The sequence below is a fragment of the Carlito syrichta genome, unplaced genomic scaffold (assembly GCF_000164805.1).
Source record: "Carlito syrichta isolate Samal-C Ts95f unplaced genomic scaffold, Tarsius_syrichta-2.0.1 Scaffold301804, whole genome shotgun sequence".
Taxonomy (NCBI): Eukaryota; Metazoa; Chordata; class Mammalia; order Primates; family Tarsiidae; genus Carlito; species Carlito syrichta.
This window is the reverse complement of record NW_007245900.1, coordinates 117,928-136,504: the sequence shown is the minus strand read 5'-3', so window position 1 is coordinate 136,504 and position 18,577 is coordinate 117,928. Positions and strand designations below refer to the sequence as shown.

The 18,577-nt window shown below is 51.7% G+C and overlaps 1 protein-coding gene across 1 annotated transcript in view; it reads left to right on the top strand.

The window, feature by feature from the left end:
• GRIP1 (glutamate receptor interacting protein 1) overlaps positions 1-18,577 on the top strand; it is a 388,420-nt gene that overhangs the window by 335,164 nt on the left and 34,679 nt on the right. Inside the window, exons 14-18 of the mRNA XM_008055267.2 lie at positions 2,433-2,502; positions 4,547-4,692; positions 11,339-11,483; positions 13,586-13,725; positions 14,191-14,385. Coding sequence (XP_008053458.1) covers positions 2,433-2,502; positions 4,547-4,692; positions 11,339-11,483; positions 13,586-13,725; positions 14,191-14,385 — 696 coding nt within the window. The remainder of the gene's footprint in view (positions 1-2,432; positions 2,503-4,546; positions 4,693-11,338; positions 11,484-13,585; positions 13,726-14,190; positions 14,386-18,577) is intronic.

The following is an 18,577-nucleotide window of genomic DNA, read 5'->3' as shown; positions in this document are numbered from 1 at the left end:
TACCCGGCCACGTGTAGCAGGCATGGTGGTGCCAGAAGCAGGGCGCATACAGACCTGGGTACATTTCTGTGGTCACTTTGTCACCCCGTGGTCTCCATCTGATAGGCTTATTAAGCCTCAGGCCTGGGCTCAGTGAAAGGAGAAAGAGAGGAATCTGGTACTGTGAAAATGGCCACTGTGTGTGTCTGTGGGCCATGGAAGGTGCCAGCCTCTCCGCAGAGCTGTGTGGGTTGCCCGAGAGCTTGCAGTGCTGTTTCTTCAGTTGACGAGGATGGAGGTGGTTTGGTGTGTTTTGCTGCCTCTGTCATTGTGTGGTTTTACAGACCATATCCGCAAAACGTGGACTGTCTGAAACGCCCAAGGAAACACTGAGCGCGGGTGATGCCTACTACCACTCAGGAAAATAACGCGTCCATTCGCCAGCAGGTGCCACAAGAGCTCTGCTTGCTGGGAACAAGCGAATTTTCACTGTTTCCCTGTGCTCAGAACAATCTGCAGTTTTTAAATATGACACGACTAGATACGCTAGATATTTCTACTGCTCTAGAGGAATGATTATGTCAAATCGTTGAATGAAGTCTTCAGCGATGACTCAGTTGCTGTGAAAAGAAGGTTGTGTGCTCTTTGCTGGAATAAGGATTGAAGGATGTCCATCAGCATTGACCGTGGACTACTTCAGGCAGTGGGCGAGGTGTTGGTGTATGTGTTTGCTTTTTCTTTACGCGTCGTGTTAAGGTATTAAGCCATCTGTTCCCGTGCATAAGTATTTCCCTGGGATTCAGATGGGATTATGTGGGATGATATGGCTCCATGGTTATTATGGGGTGATCAGATTCTTCGTGATAAAATCTTACTTTAGGGGCCCGTTGATGATCGCAAAAAGGAAATCACTCCAGACCTTGGGTTGCCAAAACAGCTCCCTCAGGGGCAAATTGTTTTTCACAAATGTTGATATGATTAATTTCAAAGATCAAATTCCTAATTAAAAGTGAACTTTCTAAGTCACAAGGATTTTTTGTATTTATATGGACCGCAATTCATTTCCAGGGTGAATTCTAAGTAGGTTCACTTCTAATTGTCTCTTTTTCCCCTCATCAAATGGAAATATTCTTAAGAATATGTATAAAGTCCAAAACTGACCACTGTGCAGATACGTTTCATCCGTAAATTCAATAAAAGTTACATGTACATGTTTAGAGTATCTGTATATATATAAACATTTAATTAATGAGCAACACAATATTTACTACCATCTGTGAAAGAATCATATTCCAGAACATTTCAGAGCTTTCTAGGCAGGAATTTGTCAACAGAACATAAAGATTTATAATCCATCCAGTAGAAGATTTCCTTCTGGGAACAAGAAAAGAACTTTATTTTTATTTATTTATTTATTTATTTTTTGAGTTGGAGTCTCACTCCGTCGCCCAGACTGGAGTGCAGTGACCGCTCCCGGCCACCACAGCCTCGACCTGCTGGGCTCCAGCGATCCTTCCGCCTCCGCCTTCTGAGTAGCCGGAATTACAGGCATGCGCTACCACGCCCGGCTGATTTTTTGATTTATTGTAGAGATGAGGTCTCACTGCCCAGGCGGGTCTTGAACCCGCTGGCTCAGGCAATCCACTCACCTCAGCCCCCCAAAGGTGCGGGATTACAGGCTGAGCCACCAGGCCCGGCTAGAAAAGAACTTTAACGCAGGGATTCTTGGCCGCTTCCCACCTGTACGCCAGAGTCCTACGACTTACTCCTGTCCACAGTGCCTCTCCTCCCTGGAAAGAACGTGAGGGGGCAGAAAGGGCCACAGATCAGGACCCCCAAGGGGAACCCCACCGTGATTTAAATGCTCCCCTCTTGAGGTATCCACTCTTCAGGCCCTCCTTTGAGAATCAGGCAGTTCTCCAATCCCTTTCTCTAATTATAAATTTTAGCCAGGTGTGGTGGTTCACGCCTATAATCCCAGCACTTTGGGAAGTTGAGGAGGGAGGGTCATCTGAGGCCAGGGGTTCGAAATCAGCCTGAGCAACAAAGTAAGACTGTCTCTACAAAAAAAAAAAAAAAAAAAAAATCAAAAAATTAGCTGGGCATGGTGGTCAAGCCTGTAGTCCCAGCTACTTAGGAGGTTGAGGCAGGAGGACCCCTTGAGCCCAAGAGTTGGAGGCTGCAGTGAGCTGTGATCGCACCACTGTATGCCAGCCTGGGTGACAGAGTGAAACCCTGTCTCTAAAAAAATAAAGTTAAAAATTAAAATGGCTTTGCTTTAGTTTGTAAGCTTATAAATATTTTAACGGAAACATATTTTTATAGCTACAGTGTACATTTTTCTAATCCATTTGCTGATCGCCCCTGCTTTGCATACAGAGGCTTAACAGTTATTATAAAACGGGAGAAATGTCGTGGCTATAAAGATGGGATCATTCTGTTTGTCGTTACAGCGCCATCCAGTAGGAAACCGGGGGACCCCCTTGTCATCTCCGACATCAAGAAAGGGAGCGTGGCCCACAGGTAAGGAGGCCGGTGTGGGAGTCCTTTCCAGCCTCGCTTCGCTCAGGCCCACGTGACCCCTTCCACGCCCAGGCCGACCTTGCTGGGACCACCGTGTGCTCAGGGTTTCCCAGGCAGCCACTGTCGACTGATCGTGCCTGACGTCACCTGGCGGCAGCGGCCCCCTGCTCTCCCCGCCTGGGTCCTGCACCAATGAATTGAGCAGCCAAGGCCCCCTTCGCTGGTCACCCCCATTCCTCAAGTTCCGGCTGAAAGCCTTGAAGGCAGCCGGTTATGAGAGGGCTCCGTGGAGGTCAGAGCTGGAGTCTTGCCAGGTGCCAATGTGTGGCCCCTGAGCAAGCAAGACCCTCAAGCCCTCTGTAAGGTGCATGTCGCCTCTGTGACCCACACACCAGCAGATCCAGGGAGGCTCAAACTTCTTATGTACAGATAAAAGCTTTTCGAGTGGGGGTCTCACTCTGTCGCTCCTGTTGGAGGGCAGTGGCAGGATCACGACTCACCCCAGCCCTGACCTCTGGGACTCTGGTGATCCTCCCACCTCAGCCGCCTGAGTACTGGAATTGCAGGTACACAGCACCACACCTGGCTAATTTTTTAATTTTGGTAGAGACGAGGTCTTGCTGTGCTGCCCAGGCTGGTCTTGATACTCCTGAGCTGGACCAGTCCTCCTGCCGCAGTGTCCCAGAGTACTGGGATTATAAGTGTGAGCCAAGATGAAAATATTTTTTAGTGTTTGTGGAAACTGTTACAAGACCAGTATGTTTCTTTCTATTTTCCAATTAAGGACTTTTAGAATCCCATCTCTTATCACAATTGTTTCACGAAAGAAATATTTTAACACCCAAAAAGTCGGGAGGACATCGTGTCAACTGAGGTGTTTGGATATGGGCTCTGCTGTGACAGAGACCTCTAGCACAGTGACTCCAGCCGGACAGAGTCTGTCTCTGGTGTGACAGTGGGGTTGGGCAGTCCAGGACCGGGCGCACCCAGCCGCCGGCCGAGCCCTGAAGGGCTGCTGAGGGAGTCTGAGGCGTGCGTCTTAAGGGGCGACTCGAGACGGCAAGGGAGACAGGAGGCTGGGGACAGTGAGCCGACCCAACACGGACATAAGCCACAAAGGCGTGCATGAATACACGTGTGCACACATGCATACGTGCACGGCGTGCTCATTATCTCTCGTTTCATTATGAATTTTGACAGCATTCAACCGGCCAGGCATCAGGGCTCACACCTAAAATCTGAGCACTTTGGAGGGCTGAGGCGGGAGGTTGGCTTGAGCCAAAGAGCTTGAGGCCAGCCTGGGCAACATAGAGAGATCTCGTCTCTACAAAAAATAAAAGTGTGTGTGTGTGTGTGTGTGTGTGTGTGTGTGTGTGTGTGTGTGTGTGTGTGTTAGTACCTGTAGTCTCAACTACTCGGAAGGCTGAGGAAGGAAAATCACTTGAGCCCAGGAATTGGAGGCTGCCGTGAGCTATGATCGTGCCACTGCATAGCAAGACCCTGTCTCGAAAATCACAAAAATAATCTTTAACAGACCCACAGCCAGTGTTGGACTCCCAGTGACCACTTTCCTTTCTCTAGCCACAGGGAGTTCCCCGGTGCAGGTAGAAATGGCGGAGACCCCAAGTTCAGCCCTCCAGCCACCCTCCCCTCCTCGACTTTCTTCCCTCCACCCTGGCCTAGTGTCAGGTGGCGTGGCCACAGGAGGAAGCCCAAGACACCTGGTCTCTGCAGTCCCCAGCCCGCATCTCCCTTCCTGGGAACGCCATGCTCCCTGAGTGCAGCCTGTGTGAGTGCCCTGGTTGAACTGAAGAAAGCATACGGAAATATGCCCGTAACACTGTGCCATGGCACATCACAGTGGCTGACCCGAATAGGACTGGGTGGGAGGTGGGGTTGTCAATAGACCACGATGGAAAAGCAGTCGAAGGACCTCTTTCCTCCAAGACCGCCATCGATCGTGCCCACAATGCTTGGAGCCTCTCAAAACGCCCGGTGAGCACTCCCAGTTAGTTACTGTGTGTCGCGGTGCATTCGCCAACAGGACCGGGACCCTGGAGCTAGGGGACAAGCTGCTCGCCATAGATAACATCCGTCTGGACAACTGCTCCATGGAAGACGCCGTGCAGATCCTCCAGCAATGCGAGGACCTGGTCAAGCTCAAGATCCGCAAGGACGAGGACAACTCAGGTACCGCAAGCATCCTCAGTCAGGACTGGCTTCCTACCTGCCCGTCTGTCCCCAGGGATGTTGGAGCTTGACGTCTGACACACAGGGGCCAGCCAGCGGCGTGGCAGCAGCAAAGGGATCTCGACATCACGTGTTGAGGCTGTCTACGAGGTCCAACCATGAAGTTCGCGAACCATCCTAGAAAATGTGCTCCCTACCTCACTGCTGAATCTCACTGTGGTCACCTTTGAAGTCCTCCCCTTGGGAGGCTACGCACCGACGCCAGTGCCTGGTCTACCTGTCAAAGCCATTTTAAATCTCTTTTTCTGGAATGGCCATCAGAGCCGTTGCCATTATTTGTTGAAATCTGACCACCAAGTTCTTGAACTTGCCACTGTGTGTTTGTGTTGTCAGCACTGAACAAATAACTGTATTGGAACACCGTCCCTACTCATCTGATCTGGCCCCCGATGACTTTTTTTTTAACCCAAAGATGGAGAAAATATTGAAAGGAAGACATCTGATGATATTCAGGATATCAAGGATAATATGGCAATGACTCTGATGGCCATTCCAGAAAGAGTTCCAAAACTGCTTTGACGGGTGGACTGGGCACTGGCATCGGCACATGGCTTCCCAAGGGGAGGACTTCAAAGGTGACCATAGTGAGATTCAGCAATGAGGTGTGTGGCACTTTTCCTAGGATGAGTTTGCCGACTTGTCAGACCTCGTTTGAATTTTAAATAGTGGCGCTTTTAAATGATACACTTAAGGTATTTTCATTATAGAGAACATTATTGTAATTGCTTTAAAATAACTTTTATAGATGAAAATTAAATCATCACCCAGGGCCACCCTGGTGCAATGACAATAGTGACTTTCTAGTCTTTGTTGATATTCACATTACATAATTATACCCATGACGAATGTTGCATTTTTCCTTAACTTTTTTTCTTTCTTTCTTTCTTTTTTTGAGTCAGAGTCTCACTCTGTTACCTAGACTGGAGTGCAGTGACACGCTCACGGCCACCACAGCCTCGACCTGCTGAGCTCAGGCGATCCTCTTGCCTCCGCCTCCCAAAGTGCTGGGATGACTAGGCATGAGCCACCCGTGCCCAGCTTCCTTCACTTTCTATTGCAAACATGTTACCGTTTTACAGAACCCTAATGTCTCTCGTTTACGTTGACTGCCTGCAACGTGTTGATTTCTCTTCTTTGGTCTTTAAGTTCCTTCTGATTGTTTCATTATTATCAGCAGTGCAATCAGGGGGTCATAGATGCCTTGACTTACCTTTTTCCTTCCTTTGGGTTATTCCCTTAGAGAGTGTTCCTAGCTAGAAGTGGGGCGGCTGAGTTAGGAGGTGTTCATGGTTCCCGAGGAACCTAGCACCCCACTGGCTCCTTGCCATCCCACGCTGCAGGCCCCACGTGTCAGCACAGGAAAGCGGCCCTTCTGGAACCCTGGCAGGCCACAGGGCCACCTAGGAGCTTGTGAGGACGGGCGGGCCTGCGAGTCCGCATTCCAACAGATGCCCAGTGCACTGCCCGAGTAGCACTCTTGTCTGATTGTGACGAGACGAGGAGTTGGCTGAGGAAAGTCCCTCGTCGGAAGAGTCGGCTCACGTGGGGAATTACAGAAGGCGAGACACACCCACAGCACAGCATTCCACTTAAAAACGTGTCCGTCTGCGGGTCAGGTCCAGGCCTTCCCACTGAGTGTGGTGCTGCGGGTGATGAGCACAGGTCTTTTGGGCTGTTTTCCTACGCCACATCCCTGCTGTGTCGTTTCTGATTTCCCATTTTCTCTCTTGTTTCTACTGCAGTGAGAGTGTAAGGAATGTGAAGCCTCCTGACCGCCTTCCCCACCTGCAATTCAGGTTTCCCGTGTCTTAGGGTTTTGCTCTATGTAATTAACAGTGGATTTTTCCCTGGTGACTCCTTGTGAGTCTTTCCAAAGCGTATGATTGTGTTTACGTAGCACAGCTCCACTCACATTTCATAGGCTACAGAAGATGAATGAAATTGCGCAGTTACAATCACAAGTGCAGGCTGGACGCGGTGGCTCAAACCTGTCATCCTGGCACTTTGAGAGGCCGAGGTGAGAGAATTGCCTGAGCCCAGGGGTTCGAGACCAGCCTGAGTAACTTGGTGAGACCTCGTCTCTACAATATATCACAAAATTAGCCAGGCATGGTAGTACACGACTGTAGTTCTGGCTACTTGGAAGACTGAGGCGGAAGGATCGCCTGACCCCAGGAAGTCAAGGCTGCCATGAACCGTGATGGTCATGATCAGGGCACTGTACTCCAGCCTGGGTGACAGTGTGAGAACCCCAACCCCAAAACGGGGTGTTGTATTTTGTTTTTAAGAAATTGGGGAGCCAGTGAAAAGCTTCAAGTAAGAGAGTAGCATATGCAGGCTTATGTTTTTCAGATATTCTGGGGAGGAAAGGGTGTGTGTTGCAGTGCTGGGGGCAAGGGGTGAAGCTGGAGCCTGAGTCGGAAAACCATCTAGCGGAAGGACCAGGCTCCCAGGGCTGGTGGGGGCCTCCTGAGGGCAGGATATGGGTGTCCGGGGCCCGGGCCGTGTGGACGACAGCTGTGTGGTCTGGATGTGACCACTTATAGCGACCACCACTGTCTATGAAGGGAGGAAGCCAGACTCATGGAATATCTGTTCACTCAGGTAGTCATGTGGCATTTTAGGGAATTAGTCTTATTCTCTCCTTTAAAAGCGTATTATGAAATTTAAAATATATACAGAACAGGAAAAGATAGTGTAAGGAGTCATCACGCATACCCAGTGTCGACTGCCACTCACGGTCAGTCCTGCTTCCTCTGTATCCTCAGTCTTACCCCCACCCCCACCTACACACTGGATTAGCTGGGGGAAACTCCAGGCATCATGTTTCATCTTGTAAATATTAGTAATGTATCCCTGAAAGACACACCTTTCTTTTTTGAGTTAGAGTCTCACTCTGTCACCTAGACTGGAGTGCAGTGACATGCTCATGGCCACCCCAGCGTCGACCCACTGGGTTCTTGCGATCCTTCCGCCACGGCCTTCTGAGTAGCTGAAACTGCAGGCATGTGCTACCATGCCCGGCTAATTTTTTTTGGTTTATTGTAGAGATGAGGTCTCACCAAGTTGCCCAAGCTGATCTGGAACCCACGGACCCAGGCCATCCACTCGCCTCACCCTCCCAAAGTTCTGAGATGACAGACTGAGCCACCGAGCCCGGCCGAAAGATGCACTTTTAAAACACATAACTAAGTAACGTCACATTAGAAATGGTAGCAACAAGTCTTAATATCATAACACATTCACTTGACACTCCCGTTTCCCTGATTTTCAGATAGATAGATAGATAATAGATAGGATGGATGGATAGATAGGATGAATAGATTGGATGGACTGATGGATGGATGGATAGAGATACATGATAGGTAGGTAGGTAGATAGATAGACAGAAGATAGATGACAGGATGAATCGATTGAATGGATGAGTAGAGATAGATGATAGATGATAGATACATAGGATGGTTAAAGGATAGATGGATAGAGATAGATAGATAGATAGATAGATAGATAGATAGATAGATAGATAGCTTTTTAATTTTTCCTTATTTATTTTTGAGCCAGAGTCTCACTATACCCCAAGCCGGTCTCCAACTCCTGGGCTCAAGCCGTCCTCCCACCTCGGCCTACCAAAGTGCTGATTACACTGATGACAGACCTGAGCCACTGTGCCCGGCCAGAGAGCTTTTATAAATAGTGGCATTTAATTAGGATTTCAAGAGATCTATATCCATTGCTTTGGGCTGTAGTGTCTCTTAAATCTCCCTTGTCTCTTGTTTGTTTCTGGCATTTTATTTGTCGAAGAAATCCGAAACCGGCCCCCATCTCTGTCATGACCTAAACACATATCACTTTGCCTCAGTGAGGGCCCTGCTAGGTTCTGATATGCACCTCGGCTGCAATCTCTCCTCTTCGAGGGTCTAACAGCTGCCTCCCAGTGACAGGGAGGCCTCGGGTACCTAATAAAAATGTCCCCAAATAAGGCGGCCTGAAACGGGCGGGCCTAAACCGTGCATTGCATCTCTGGGGTTAATTTGTCACTGTGTGGACTCAAAGGGCAGGGTCTAAAAATAACACACGGGACACACTGGGCTGAGAAGGGTGAGCTGATTCGGACCAGGGTTCCCCCTTCTCCCAGTGAGCGGGGCTGCACCCAGACTCCCCTTCCGTGGACCAGAGTTGGTTTCGGTCTGAAATCTCGACTAAAGCCTCCCACAGACCCTCGGGTCTCCAGGTGCTGGGCAACTGGAGGTCATTCCCCCAAGTCCCAGAAAAGGCGATGCCCTGATCCAAGACACGTGGTGCCCTCTGACAAGCTTGTGTTCTCTCGACGGAGAGTTTCGGGGACTCACAGTCTTTCCTGTGGCATCTACACCCCCCCCATGCCAGGGGAGTATCTGTCAGTAGCTGATACTTAACTATCAAATCTGCCTTCCAGGAGGGTTTCCAGAACACAGGCAGGCTCCAAGCACATGTCGTCTATCCAGTACCACGGCTCATTTAGGTCAGAGCCAGCTTGGAAGGATAATGCAGGCTTTTGACCTCTGCCCTCTGCACCCTGTGTATCCGGGTGCTTCTCTCTGGAGACCCCTTCTGGTGTCACTAGCCTGGTGGCCACAGCTTACACAGCAGCCTGGCAGACATTTGTGAACCATCAGACACACTCTGGCTCAATGTGGAAGAGCCCTCTCTGCCAGTACAAAGTCAAACCTGGTATGGGGGATTTCTGTGTCCTCAGTTGACGAAAGTATTGCAGCGTGTGATTTCTAGTTCTCAGTGGAGGGCACCCACTCAAAGCAGGGTGCTCGGGAAGTGGGGGGATGGCCCCACCAACATTCCCAGTCTACTGCCAGAAGTGAGAGAGAGGCACGCCGCTTCCCACATCACTCCAAAGACCTCTCACTTTATTTATTAATTTTTGAGTCAAGGTCTCACTGTCACCCAGTGGCACGATCATGGCTCACTGCAGCCTTGACCTCCTGGGCTCAAGTGACCCTCCTGTCTCAGCCTCCCAAGTGACTGGGACTATGGGAGTATACCACCACACCAGGCTGATTTTTTTATTTTTTGTAGAGATGAAGTCTCCCTGTGTTGCCCAGGCTGGTCTTGAACTACTGGGCTCAAGCAATCCTCCCACCTCAGCCTTCTAAGTAGCTGGGGCTACAGGCACACACCACCGTACACAGCTAATTTTAAAAATTTTTTTGTAGAGACAGGATCTCCCTGTGTTGCCCTGGCTGGTCTTGAACTTCTGGGCTCAAGCAATCCTCCTGCCTCGGCCTCCCAAAGTGCTGGGATTATAGGTATGAAACACCGCACCTGGCCAAGACCTCTCATCTTATATTCACCCAAGACCTTCACCGCACACAGAGATAATTGAAGTGTTAACTCAGGCTTCCCTTTTCCTCTGTATTTTAGGGTTTCATATCATAAATGAACAGCTGCTCATTGCAGAATCGTGGCATGCTAAGGCTTTGCTACGACCCAGTCTGACCGTAAGCTGACCGTATTGTTAAAGCTGCCACTGGACCATTTCACTGCCTCCTTAGGTACAGAAATGAAACAGCTCCTTAACCGTTCACAGCGCTGGGCCAGGGAACAGAACAAGAAACGCCCAAGAACTTGAAGCATGTCAGAAGCAAACGAGACCCTTTGAATTCTGAGACTTCTTAAGAATGTGCAGTTCCGGGCTCACATTCTTAAGAATGTGTTGAAGGTGGCCGTGACCTCTTCTGGCCTATGTGTTAGACGGAACCGTTCCCATGTGTCTTCCTTTATACTAACTTCCTTTATACTTCCTTTATACAGCCTGGGATACACTATCAGAACATGACTTACAACGGCCTCCACCCCATTGATCACTGAGGAGAGGTGATCATTCAGACCTCTGTTTCAATATCTGTGAATTCACCAGTTGGATTCACATTTAAAGACAGTCCGTGGAGACCAGGTGCAGTGGCTCGTGCCTGTAGGACCAGCACTTTGGGAGGCCGAGGCGGGAGGATCCCTTGAGCTCAGGAGTTCGAGACCAGCCTGGGCAACATAGAGATACCCCATCTCTACAAAAAGAGGGCGAAAGAGACAGAGTCAGTGGCACGACACGTAGGGGACTCCAGGTCCCTGCTGTCCTCAAGCCGACCTCTCCATGCCCACATAACCACAGGGATGTCATCATTTGCCCCGGCCCTCAGCAGAATCCACTTGCCCACGTTGAAAGCCTGGCCTGGTGTGGCACCATCTCTTCCTTGTGCGTGCACAGCCCTCCTCCCACACCTCCCCCCTGGGTCCTATGTTTATTCCACAGGCTTTTGTCAGACTCTTTCAGAGTGCCAGGGGTGGACACAGTCTGTGGGGCCCGCAGCACTGTGGAGGACATTCACAGAGGGACACTCGCAGATGGACACTGAGGCCATCCTGGGATTAGGATGTGAGATCCTTAAGGAAGTGCCACGTCCCCACATGATGAGTTTCTGAGATGTGGTGCTTCGAGGACGATGTCTTGAATTTCCTGCCTTACGTGTGGGTACCTGTGTCTTAGGACTTTGCTTTCTCCAAAGAAACCAATGATGCTCCTTGGCGCGTATTTCAGACGAGCAAGAAAGTTCCGGAGCCATTATCTACACCGTGGAGCTGAAGCGCTACGGGGGGCCCCTGGGCATCACGATCTCAGGAACCGAGGAGCCGTTTGACCCCATCATCATCTCCAGCCTCACCAAAGGGGGGCTGGCAGAAAGGTGAGGCTCGCGGGCCTGCCGTCATGGCCGGGCTGGGTCAGCCTTTCCGCGGGGCTGCTGACAGCACCCTCCTGCCCTGTCGGGTCCTCTGTGGGCCTTTCCCGATCTGCCCAAAGGATAGGGTTTGCAGTTTGCGAGCTCTTGGGCAGGGCCCCGGCCTGACTCCAGGGGCCCCTTCCAGGCCCGGAACGGTGCCATGGGCTCAGCGCTGATGGCGTGCTCAGAGATGCCTGCACTGACCATGATGGCCTAGAAGTGAATTGACATTGGGTCTCTTCCGGGAGGAGGAGACTCAAGTTCAGGGAGGTGGAAAGGCTCGTCCGGCTCAAGTCAGCAAGCATTCTCTGAGCCTCTGTCACGCTGTGCTGAGCTGTGTCTTCAAAAGGGGACAATATGGCCTGGCGTGGTGGCTCGTGCCTGTAATCCCAGCACTTTGGGAGGCCAAGGTGGCAGGATCACTTAGTTCAGGAGTTCGAGACCAACCAGGACAGCATAGCGAGGCCTTGTCTCTACAAAAAATAAAAAAAATAGGCAGGCCTGGTGGCACAGGCCTGTAGTCACAACTACTTGGGAGGCTGAGGCAGAAAGATCAAGTGAGCCCAGGAAGTTGAGGCTATGGTGAGCCGTGATTGTGCCACTGCCCTCCAGCCTGGGCGACAGAGTGAAACACTGACTCAGCGTGCAATTCCTTCTCCTGTTTGATCCTCAGGGCTTCCCTACGAGAGGATTGTCTACCCTAATGATGAGGAATCAGACACACTAGGCCGGGTGTGGTGGCTCATGCCTATAATCCCAGCACCTTGGTTGGCCGAAGAGGGAGAACCACTTGCGGCCAGGAGTTGGAGACAAGTGTAGGCAACATAACAAGACCTTGTCTCTACCAAAAAATAAAAAATGAGCTAGGCATGGTGGCATGCTCCTGTAGTCCCAGCTACTCAGGAGGCTGAGGCAGAAGGATCACCTGAACCCAAGAGGTTGAGGCTTCAGTGAGCTGTGATCATGCCACTGCACTCTAGCCTGGGCGACAGAGTGAGACTCTGATTTTTTTAAAAAATACCCAGATCAGATGGCGGGCAGGATCCCACATTCAGCCTCTCTCAACCCTCAGAGTCACCCATCGGGAGGCTCGGCCACTCCAGGGTCTGGGCGTGTTCCCATCCCTGACCCTCACACCTGGCATGCAGGGTACTGATTACCTTCAATATGTAAAATCTGTTCAGAGAAAGAACACTCCATGCAACACCTTGCTGCAATTGTTGGTCAACATTGCTTTTGGGACTTTTTTTTTTTTTTTTGAGTTGGAGTCTCACTCTGTCGCCCAGACTGGAGTGCAGTGGCCACTCCCGGCCACCGCAGCCTCGACCTGCTGGGCTCCGGCGATCCTTCCACCTCAGCTTTCCGAGTAGCTGGAACTACAGGCGCGTGCTACCATTCCCGGCTAATTTTTGATTTATTGTAGAGATGACGTCTCACCAAGTTGCCCAGGCGGGTCTCGAACCCGCGGGCTCAAGCAATCCACTCACCTCAGCCTCCCATAGGCGTGGGATTACAGGCTGAGCCACCGAGCCCGGCTGGGATTTTTTTTTTTTAACCAGGTCTCACTCTGTTAGCCAGGCTGGAGTACAGAAACCGTGGTTCCCTGCAGCCTTGACTTCCGGGGCTCAAGCAGTCCTCCCATTCTCGAGAAGCTGGGATGACAGGCACCACCACACCTGGCTAAATTTTTTTTGGAGAGGAGCGGAGGTAGAGATGAAGTCTCACTATGTTGCCCAGGCTGGTCTTGAACTCCTGGGCTCAAGCAATCCTCCCACCTGGGCCTCCCAAAGTGCTGAGATTACAGGCATGAGCCACTGAGTCCAGCGTTTCTAGTGATTTTTAAGGAGATTAGATGACTCTGCTTTCCTGGAATTTCAAAAACTCACAAAGCCCATTTTAAAAACTAATTAAAGCAATTTTTCTGATTTTACTGGAAACTGAAACGTAATGGGCAACAGATGCAACGATCCGCTCGTACTGCCTGGGAGCCCGTGAGCAGCAGGGCCACATTGTTATGGGGAGTGTGGGCGCATGGCAGGGAGGCTGACCCCCCTCTCCCGTGACAGGACGGGCGCCATCCATGTGGGAGACCGCATCCTGGCCATCAACAGCAGCAGCCTGAAGGGGAAGCCTCTGAGTGAAGCCATCCACCTGCTGCAGATGGCAGGAGAGACGGTCACCCTGAAGATCAAGAAACAAACAGACGGTGAGTGGCCGGGCCACCTGTGGGGCTCGTGAGGCATCTCCCGCCCGTGGAGGTGCTGGCGCCCACGTATACACCTTGGGGGAGGGGGTTCCAGCCATGGAGCATCTGAGCATTCTTTTTGTTTTGAATCGGAGTCTCACTCCGTCACCTGGACTGGAATGCAGTGGCACGCTCATGGCCACCGCAGTCTCGACCTCCTGGGCTCAGGTGATCCTTCCGCCTCAGTCTTCCAAGTAACTGGAGCTATAGGCACATGCCACCATGACCGGCTAATTTTTTTATTTATTGTAGAGATGAGGTCTCACCAAGTTGCCCAGGCTGTTCTCGAACCCATGGGCTCAGGCAATCTTCTCACCTCGGCCTCCCAAAAGGCTGGGGTGACAGGCGTGAGCCACCGCGCCTGGCCCTGAGCATCCTTTTATGTATGCTTAATCTGATCCTTAAACTCCTCTCCTGTCGGTAAAGCCCCATCAGCGTCGAGTCCCAAGAAGTTCCCAGTCCCCAGCCACTTGAGCAGCCTGGGGGACGGGGAGGAGGACACGTCTCTGGCACAGAAGCCTGGCAAGCTCTCCGACACGTACCCCTCCACGGTACCCAGCGTGGACAGCGCAGTGGACTCGTGGGACGGGTCCGGAATCGACGCCAGCTATGGGAGCCAAGGTACATCCTCACTTGGGGACAGAGGGCTTGTCGCTGCAGAAGCCCGTGCTTCTCAAAGAGTCACCCTCTGCGCTGCTGGGGGGGCAGTATTTAGCATGCGTCGCCTCAGTCAACCGTGTACTGTTGGAAACTCACCCTCGGCTGCCTCACGCCTCCTTCTAGGGCTGAGAGCCATGGGCGTTTGCCAACCATACAGGTGCTTTAGACCCACCGAGAGCCAAGTGCTCCCTCCAGAGCCGGTCCTTGGAGCTTAGGGCCCGGGGACGCCAACCATGCAGGACGGCTGTTCCTGGAAGATAGGCCCTGGTGTGCACTCAGCAAGCTCTTGAAGAGGTGTGCACGAGATTGGCCGGTGGTCTGTGACTCGTGTATTCCTGCCCACTCCCGACTTTAAATAGAAACTTAGAGGGGCGTCCCTGAATGCTCCTGAGAAAGTTGTCATCAATCTAGGGAAGCACAGCTGACTCTTCTATTTTTCTTTTTTTTATTTTTTGAGTTCGAGTCTCACTCTGTCACCCAGACTGGAGTGCAGTGGCTGCTCCCGGCCACTGCAGCCTCGACCTGCTGGGTTCTGGCGATCCTTCCACCTCAGCCTTCCCAGTAGCTGGAATGACAGGCGCGCACTACCACACCCAGCTAATTCTTTGATTTATTGTAGAGATGAGGTCTTGCCAAATTACCCAGGCAGGTCCCGAACCTGCGGGCTCAGACAATCCACTCACCTCGGCCTCCCAAAGTGCGGGATTACAGGCTGAACCACCGAGCCCAACTTACTCTTCTTCATAGACGCCCTCTGCATGGGAAGGCGTGTTGTCTGCAGGAGAGGTGAAACCTCACTCCAGAAGAGAGGCACATTAAAAGTGTCAGCTGAACCCAGAGCGTGTCAGTTGACAGCGTCCTTAGGACCCTGCCTCACCTCCAGAGGACAGGGCTCAGAGGCCAGTCGGTCTGCTTCCTCTCCTGTGGTCATAGCGGCAGGAGAGAAGGATGTCAGACACCTCGGTGTTCCTCTTGTCTGAACCCTGCCCTCTCTGAGCCTGGGTCAGCCCCAGCCCCTGAAGCCCTGTCAGCTCTGGGCTTTGGTCAGTCAGAGGATGAAGCAACAGCTGAAGGACTCGTGTGTAGGTGGGAGGGCTGCCTGCCACGGAGCTGACTGTCCTTCTAGGCGAGTCCGTGTCTGGTTTGCCCTCTTCTGGCTTTCCTGGTCTTCTCTCAGCCTGCTTTCGTGTGTCACTCTCTGTGAAGTTTTCCAGGAAAAAAAAAAATGGAAGGAAAGCCGGGCTTGGTGGCTCAGCCTGTAATCCCACGCCTTTGGGAGGCTGAGGTAAGTGGATTGCCTGAGCCTGTGGGTTCGAGACTCGCCTGGGCAGCGAGACCTCATCTCTACAATAAATCAAAAATTAGCCGGACATGGTAGCACATGCCTGTAATTCCAGCTACTCGGAAGGCTGAGGCAGAAGGATCGCCAGAGCCCAGCAGGTCGAGGCTGCGGTGGCCGGAAGCGGCCACTGCACTCCAGTCTGGGCAACAGAGTGAGACTCCAACTCAAAAAAAAAAAAAAAAAAGGAAGGAAAAAATGAAAGGAAGTGATCTTTCAAAGTTATCAATTTGTTCCTCTCGCTAGAGATGATATTGGACTGAGGTGGAGAAAATGTTTAGAGCACCTAATATACGTAGCGTCGGGGCTTTCATTCACCCGGCAACTAATGTCTCCAGGTCATAATATCAGGCAGCCAGTTGGCTTTGCCGCCAAATGGCAGACGCTCCCATAGCCTGAGAGCTGGCAGCCGCCAGAGGACACCAGGTCGGGGCACGAGTCACAGCCTAGCAGAGTGCACCCAGTGGGGCATTGATTAATGTGCTTATTCATTTGTGGAATGTTCGTCCGTGTAAAGACATTTTCATGACACAGACCTATTGTGGGGGTGCAGTTGGTATGGATGATGTCTGCCTCCAAATGTGATGCCTGAGACCTTGGCTACTTCCATCCGAGGGACAGAACCACGATTGACCACTAAGTATAGCACCTACCGCTTGTTAGCAAAAGACAAAGAACCGCTGACTACTTAGGAAGGATTGTGGAAATGTGAGTCGTTGCGATAATAACGTTAGGTGGGCCTTAACGGCTTGGAATAAGTCTTCATGAGGTTGGAGGGAGCTCTGGGCGACCAGGACAGAACCGGAGACCTCTGAGGTGAGGAAGACCGTCCCTTTAGTGTGTGGGACACTTGGACACTCACACAGTACCTCCATGCACTGGCCTCCGCTGGCCCCCAGGAGGAGCGTGGACTTGAAGGCCAGTGTGGCCCCAGGATTGCAGGATTGCAGGGTTTGGAAAGAGTTTGGAGGGCAGCTGGTCTGATGTCCCAGGCAGTCAGCTGACGTCCCTTGCTGCATCCGATGTGCCATATGGACTTGGGCATCCAAGGTGAAAGGCGATCCCTGTGCCAAGGCTGCCCCCGTCGCTACGCAACCCTGACGACTCAGACGTGCTCGCGTGCACTGAGCTGAGATCTGCCTGTTCAGAGCCATTCCTGCCCTCAAGGTCGGTCCGAACTAGACTCAGGCCTCTTCCCCTGACGGCCCTGCAGGTCTCAGAGATAGCCGTCACTGCTCCTTTGAGGTGTCCCTTCTCCAAGCAAGAAAGCCCAGTTCCTCCTTTCCCTTGCGTAACTTGCTTTAGAGCAAACATATGCAATCCTCAGCCCGTGGCCCAGGACAGCTAGTCCTGCGATCCCACAAAATCTTTTAACGCCCTGTGTTCTTTAGCACTTAGTTTCTTCGTGACCCCATGGGTAGTTCCACTTTGAAGTTCACCATCACGCCTTGAGTAACATCGCTTTTTGGCAACACATGCACTTAGGAGCAGATGGTTTCAATGATGACTCAGAGAGCAACATTCAAACAAATGTTTCTGGTGAGCACCTTGAGAACTCAGAACTGCAGCCACTTCCCTTGAATCAGGCATAGATTCGTTTTACAAAAACAAGATCAGATTTCCCACTAGTTTTATATTGTTCTCATTTTTCAAAACTTCATAATAAAAGGAACTGAAAAATAAGTCTTTTTATGTATACACACTAGCCATATGATATAACCTATGTGCGGTCCCAGACAACTCCTCTTCACTTGATGCGGCCCAGGGAAGCGTCTCCATCCCCCGGGGCCTCTCTTCACCCAGTGGGGTGAGGCATTCGGGCAGGAAAGTCCTGCCCCAGGTCGACCGCCTGCTCCCTCGTCCCCAAGATGGCAGACCCCGTCAGGGCAGCCGGCCCTGGCACGAGAACTCGGGGCCGTGTCCTGCCTGCCCCTCACTGGGAGCTTGCTGCTTACCAAGACCTGCGCCTCCGCGTCGTGTGTGTGTGTGTGTGTGTGTCTTTTTTTTCCTTTTGAGCCAGAGTCTCACTCTGTCGGCCAGGCTGGAGTGCCGTGGCACACTCACAGCCACTGCAGCCTCTGCCCGCTGGGTTCTTCCACCTCAGCCTTCCAAGTAGCTGCAACCACAGGCATGCGCCACCATGCCTGGCTAATTTTTTTTTCTTGGTTTATTGTAGAGATGAGGGCTTGCCATGTTCCTCAGGCTGGTCTCGAACCCCTGAGCTCAGGCAACCCTCTCGCCTCCATCTCCCGAAGTGCTGGGATTATAGGCCTGAGCCACTGCACCTGGCCGTGTGCTTGTTTATTTGTTTTTGAAGAGTCTCACTCTGTCGCCCAGACTGGAGTGCAATGGCCTGCTCACAGCCACTGCAGCCTCGACCTGCTGGGCTCAGGCCATCCTTCCGCCTCAGCCGTCCAAATAGCTGGAAGTACAGACGCCCGCCCCCACACCCAGCTAGATGTTTTGTGATTTATTGTAGAGATGAGGTCTCACCAAGTTACCTAGTCTGGTCTCACACCCCTGGGCTCAGGCAATTCACTCGCCTTGGCCTCCCAAAGTGCTGGGATTACAGGCTGAGCCACCGCACCTGGCCAATTTTTTTTCATTGTAGAGACGAGGTCTCATCAAGTTGCCCAGGTTGGTCTCGAACCCCTGGACTTGGGCAATCTTCTCACCTCCACCCCACAAAGTGTTGGGATGACAGGCGTGAGCCACCACACCCAGCTCTGTATGTGCTTCTTTACTTGTGATACAGGGTTAACCCAGATCTCTAGGTGGTGCCTGTGGGTTGACTTCTTTTTTTTTTTTTTTTTT